Source organism: Cyrtonyx montezumae, unplaced genomic scaffold, assembly GCF_038088225.1.
Source record: "Cyrtonyx montezumae isolate F1298 unplaced genomic scaffold, pur_monq_1.0 scaffold_0, whole genome shotgun sequence".
Classification (NCBI taxonomy): domain Eukaryota; kingdom Metazoa; phylum Chordata; class Aves; order Galliformes; family Odontophoridae; genus Cyrtonyx; species Cyrtonyx montezumae.
The window spans coordinates 36,956,637-36,962,636 of NW_027071824.1; the positions used below are offsets into that span (position 1 = coordinate 36,956,637).

General features: G+C 38.6%; 1 protein-coding gene across 7 annotated transcripts in view; it reads left to right on the top strand.

The window, feature by feature from the left end:
• The window catches only part of ARID1B (AT-rich interaction domain 1B), a 318,214-nt gene extending 313,596 nt beyond the window's left edge, over positions 1-4,618 (top strand). For all 7 annotated transcript variants that reach the window (XM_065732311.1, XM_065732346.1, XM_065732320.1 and 4 more), the window contains 2 exons: positions 692-822; positions 2,786-4,618. In XM_065732311.1, coding sequence (XP_065588383.1) covers positions 692-822; positions 2,786-4,498 — 1,844 coding nt within the window. In that variant the 3' untranslated portion in view covers positions 4,499-4,618. The remainder of the gene's footprint in view (positions 1-691; positions 823-2,785) is intronic.
• Positions 4,619-6,000: the final 1,382 nt, after the last annotated feature.

The window sequence follows — 6,000 nt, forward strand, 5'->3', positions numbered from 1 at the left end:
GGATGACAAATCTCATCCCAGCAGATCTGACACGATATGAAAGCAGTTTTCCATATGGAGACCTGTGCATAATTACATTAAAAATAAAGCTCATCTCAGGCTTCCAAATGTTATTTGTTAAAAGATCCATCAGAATGTCTGTTAAATCACCAGCGCAGCATTTAGGTGAGCAAAGATTTCAATGTTCTCATTCCATGGAAGCTCACAACAGAGCTATTGCTCTGTGTTCTCAGAGAGTCTGCCTTACTTGAGAAGCCCATTTTTTCATGCCGTGCTATTTGTCATGTTTGTTTCTCCCCATATTCTTTCCCAAGTCTCTTCTTATCTTGAATTCCTGTTACATTTCACACATCCAAGTTCCCATATTCCTCACAGAGTATTCTACTTGTATTTATGGATTGTTTGTTTCATTCTGCTTCTCAAAAGATTGTAAGATGATTTCTTCAGCAAGGTCAGGAAGAATGGCCCCCTTAAAATGTTCTTCAGAGTTAATGCTAAGTAGCAGTTATAGAAAACCATAACAAGGTTAAGTGGTGAAACTGGAGTCTCAAGCAGTGTTTCAGTAACTATTCAGTAACTGTTTGCTATATGTTTTGCATCCTCAGAATGTTACAGTTTATTCTTCCAAAACTCATCGTCACTGTCAAAGTTTGCACTAATTGTGTTTTATGCTTATCCTTTCTTTCTCCAGTGACTCCTGAGGCCTGGAGGGTGATGATGTCTCTTAAATCTGGTCTTCTGGCTGAAAGTACCTGGGCGCTAGACACTATTAATATTCTTCTATATGATGATAGCACTGTCGCTACTTTCAACCTCTCTCAGGTAGGTGGGAAAGCAATATACCTCTCAACTTTCCAAGGAAAGAAAATGGTAATAAGATATATATGAAAGTGCTGAAGTCTCTTGAAATTGATGATAATGAACATAAGTCAGAATATTGCAAAACTTATTGTAATGATCAATATCAGCAAGTAACAAAATGTATTTGAGGGTGGAAATAATCTTAAAAGGAGAGCATATTTTCTGGAAAGGGATACATAGGAAAGTAAGAATTTTAGCATTGGCAGAAGACTAATGTGTAGATTCACATTTGATGTTGAACAAGGATAATCACAGAAAACAGCAGTTTGTTAGTAATCTTGCCTAAAAAAGATTCCAAAACAGTCATTCTGGAATGATGTTAGATTTGAGACCGTCTTTCAGTCACCGTTTGTCTTACTCATCAGTTCTATACTAGTCTATGAGATAATTTGGGGGGTTTGTTGTTGTTGTTCCTTCTTCCCATAAAGTAAGTTTGTACAAACATACTCAGTGTATTAAACAATTAAAAGGCTAAAGTCCACTGTCTGCCCACAGGATAGGAACATACAGTTTAACAGTGTATGCTTTTGCCTCTCTACTTCCAGCATTTTTTCAACTCTGCTCTGCCTATCAGCCTGTTAGGTGGTAATTATAAGATGGTGTGCTGGAAGTGTACGTAATCTAAAATTTGTGTGCAGTTTCTCTCCTCTACTCATTTGTTGGCTACTAATAGTGTAACTCATCATTTTTTAAATATAATGACCTTTTTAAAAAAAATGCAGACACAGATGATACATTTCATCCCACCTAACTTTAGAACTAGGGATATCTGTAGCATAATTAGTCTCATCCTAAAGTAGAGATCTGAAATAGGTCAGATGAATCATACCCTAGAAATGGCCTCTAAAAAGTCGTTGATAATAAAAAGCATCTAGACAATTGGGTTACGTTTGTAACTGTTGCAGGTGTTTGGAGTTAAGGGTAATGTATCTCATCTGAGTTCTGTTAGAGATTGCATTAATACACCTTTTACAAACTTCACAGAATACCAGATTGTTTTAGATTTTGGGGGTTGCTTTTGCCTTGATTTCCGATGTCAGTCAGACTTCACATTACAATTTGTAATTCCTGCAGTTTATAAGCATCTGTTTGTTCTCATTTCTTCGAGAGTTTTGGCAATGATAAGAATACAGAATGGGCAAAGAGATACATTTGGTTAAACACCCATTAGCCCACAATTAAAACAACCATTAGAAGGCAGACAGTTGGGCTAAATATATCATAACAGTAAAGAATTTTTAATAATAAGGCCACTGAGGGTAAATTAGTACCAAGTCCAGCTATTGCCTTTCCATGAGAAAGTGATTACAGGTTAATTAAGAGGATTAAAGCTAAATGAAAACTGTTTCTGAAAGATGACTTACACCACCAGGCTCCAATGACAATTTTTAAATACTGCCAGGCAAAAAGAGAGCCATGCCAGGAGAGATGGGTTATTAATCTGGGATATCAGTACCTTGAACCTGAACTACAAATTCTAACAGAACAGCTGATTTTAGAGATCTGAGAGGCAAAGGAAGAGATGAAGAATTGTCAGCTTAGGAATCTAATAAAAGTACATTTCAGAAAAGCAAAGAGGTAGAAACTTAAGTACTCTGAAGAGACAATAAAGAATATTAGGTGTTTCCCAGGATGGAACAGCGAGGCTAAATGTCTGCTGCACCTTAAAGGTGGCATATGAATAAAAGTACTGTACTTTTCATAGCTGTTACAATTTAAGTAAATGGAGTCATGATGGTCCGGAATTACATACTGATGAGACAGAAACTAGAAAAATTTTGTTTGATTAACTCCTGCTGTCACACTGGACCTAGCCACGAGTCCACAGGAGAAGAAGGGAAGTTGTATGGTTCAGTGTTCCTTATGAAATTCCATGCAGTCAAAAATATTTATTTGTTCTTTATGTTTTTCCTTCTCCCCTTAGTTGTCTGGATTTCTTGAGCTTTTAGTAGAATATTTTAGAAAATGCCTGATAGACATTTTTGGAATCCTTATGGAATATGAAGTGGGAGATCCAGGTCACAAAGCACTTGATCACAAATCAGCCAAGAAAGATGATAGCCAGTCCTTGGCAGAGGATACTGGAAAAGAGGAGAACGACGAATGTATTGACTGTTTTGATGCAGAGGAGGAGGAGGGGGACGATGAAAATGTAGAAGGAGAAGAAAAGAGCATTGTTTTTTCCACTCCTGGTGCCATTGCTGATCCAAGCGAAAGGCCAAAACAAGCCAGTAAATTTGACAAGCTGCCAATAAAGATTGTAAAGAAAAATAATCTATTTGTTGTTGACCGATCTGACAAACTTGGACGGGTTCAGGAATTTGATAGTGGACTTCTCCACTGGCAGCTTGGTGGTGGTGACACAACTGAGCATATCCAGACTCATTTTGAAAGCAAGATGGAGATTCCTCCACGTAGGAAAGCCCCTCCTCCCTCAAACTCTCCAAGCAAAAAGAAAGACCTCGAGGGGAAAGGTGAATCTGAGGAACAACAAGAAAAAAGTATAACAGCAACCATCGATGATGTCCTCTCAGCTTGGCCAGGAGCATTGCCTGAAGACTCAAATTCTGGTTCCCAGACAGAGAGCAGTAAATTTCCTTTTGGGATCCATCAAGCCAAAAGCCACCGGAATATTAAACTGCTAGAGGATGAGCCAAGGAGCCGGGATGAGACTCCTCTATGCACCATAACTCACTGGCAAGACTCCTTGGCCAAACGCTGCATCTGTGTGTCAAATATCGTCCGTAGCTTGTCTTTTGTGCCTGGCAACGACACTGAAATGTCCAAACATCCAGGCTTGGTGCTGATCCTGGGAAAGCTGATCCTTCTTCACCATGAGCATCCAGAAAGAAAGCGAGCGCCGCAGACTTACGAGAAGGAGGAAGAGGAGGACAAAGGGGTGGCCTGCAGCAAGGATGAGTGGTGGTGGGACTGCCTCGAGGTCTTGAGGGATAATACATTGGTCACATTAGCCAACATTTCTGGGCAGCTAGACTTGTCTGCTTACACAGAAAGCATCTGTTTGCCAATTTTGGATGGCTTGCTGCACTGGATGGTGTGCCCATCTGCGGAGGCACAGGATCCTTTTCCAACCGTGGGGCCCAACTCAGTTCTTTCGCCTCAGAGACTTGTGCTGGAGACCCTGTGTAAGCTCAGTATCCAGGACAATAACGTGGACCTTATCTTGGCCACCCCCCCATTCAGTCGTCAGGAGAAACTCTACGCTACTTTAGTTAGGTACGTTGGAGACCGCAAAAACCCGGTCTGCCGAGAAATGTCCATGGCGCTCTTATCGAACCTTGCCCAGGGGGACACATTAGCAGCAAGGGCAATAGCTGTGCAGAAGGGAAGCATCGGAAACTTGATAAGCTTCCTGGAGGATGGGGTCACTATGGCCCAGTACCAGCAGAGCCAGCATAACCTCATGCACATGCAGCCTCCGCCTCTGGAGCCGCCTAGCGTAGACATGATGTGCAGGGCAGCCAAGGCCTTGCTGGCCATGGCTAGAGTGGACGAGAACCGCTCAGAGTTCCTTTTGCACGAGGGTCGTTTGCTGGATATCTCAATATCTGCTGTCCTGAACTCTCTGGTTGCATCTGTCATCTGTGATGTACTTTTTCAGATTGGGCAGTTATGACATAAGTGAGAAGCCAAGCATGTGTGAGTGGAGATTAGAGGGTCACATATAACTGGCTGTTTTCTGTTCTTGTTTATCCAACGTAGGAAGAAGGTTAAAAAAAAAAAAAAAAAAAAAGAATCTTTGCTCCTCTGCCCCATTCACTATTTACCAATTGGGAATTAAAGAAATTATTAATTTGAACAGTTACAAAATTAATATTTGCTGTCTATGTGTATAAGTACATCTTTTTATTTTATTTTTTTTTAACCAAAGTTGCTGTCTAGTACATTCAAAGGTCACACTTTTTTTTTTTCCATAGATTATACTTTTCAATGTTCTTTTCCATGTTTGTATTGCATATTTTTTTGGGAAGCGAACTAGTGACTTTTTAAAAAAATGTTACGGCAAACCATTGTACGATGGAAAGAATCTCACCACTTTGAAACAAAAAGGTGAAAAGTAACCAACATACCAAGTTCCTGTGTGTTCTATTTTTTCAAATAAGGAGAAAATAATTAAAAAAAAAAACACTTGTATACCATCACCCAAAGCTCTGTGCAATAGAAGATTCTAGTGATGTAGGTGTAGGGGATCAAGGAGGGCATCAGTCAGTAGACAGAATACAACGATCCTGGTTTCTCCTCTGGAGAAAAGGTAACGTTAGGCTAGGAGCAAAACAAAACAAAATGTTCAAGTTAAAAGATAATGAAACAAAACCTAATGATAAACATCAATTGCTTCCTCACCAGAACTGTCTTGTCTACATCTGGTTTTTTTTTTTTGACCTTCCACAATGACAGTTCTTCACAATTCCTTTAATCATTTTTTAAAATATTTTTTTATTGCCTAAGGGCCGTGATGTATATAGAAGTTGTACATTAAACATACCCTCTTTTTTTTTTTTTTTTTTTTTAGTACAAAGTTTTTAGTTTCTTTTTCATGATGTGGTATCTACAAAGTGATAGTAGAATTATTTTCCTTTCATTTCGGCCATATCTCCAAAAAATAATTAAAAAAAAAAGAAAAAAACCCAACACAGAAAATCAACAACTGAGGGTAATGTACAAGTTTCTGTATGTATAAAGTCATGCTCTATTTCGGGAGAGCAGCCGATCACGATTTGCTTTATAATTCAAGGTGTGGAAATGGTTACGTATGGATTGATTTAAGAAAATGGTTACCAGTCTACAGACAAAAAAAAAAGTATATACAGGAAAAAAAGGAAGAAACACAACTTCAAAGATTTTTCAGTGACAAGAATCTGCATTTGTATTTCAAGATAATGTAGTTAAAAAAGAAAAAACTTGATGTAAATTCCTCCTTTTCCTCTGGCTTAATGAATTTCATTTATTCAGTATAAAATCTTTATATGTTCCACATGTTAAGAATAAATGTACATTAAATCTTGTTAAGCACTGTGATGGGTGTTCTTGAATAATGTTCTAGTTGCAATGTGGGATATCGGAAAGCAAACTAATTACAAGAAAGAGCAGTAATGATTATTCTCTTTCCCCTACTTT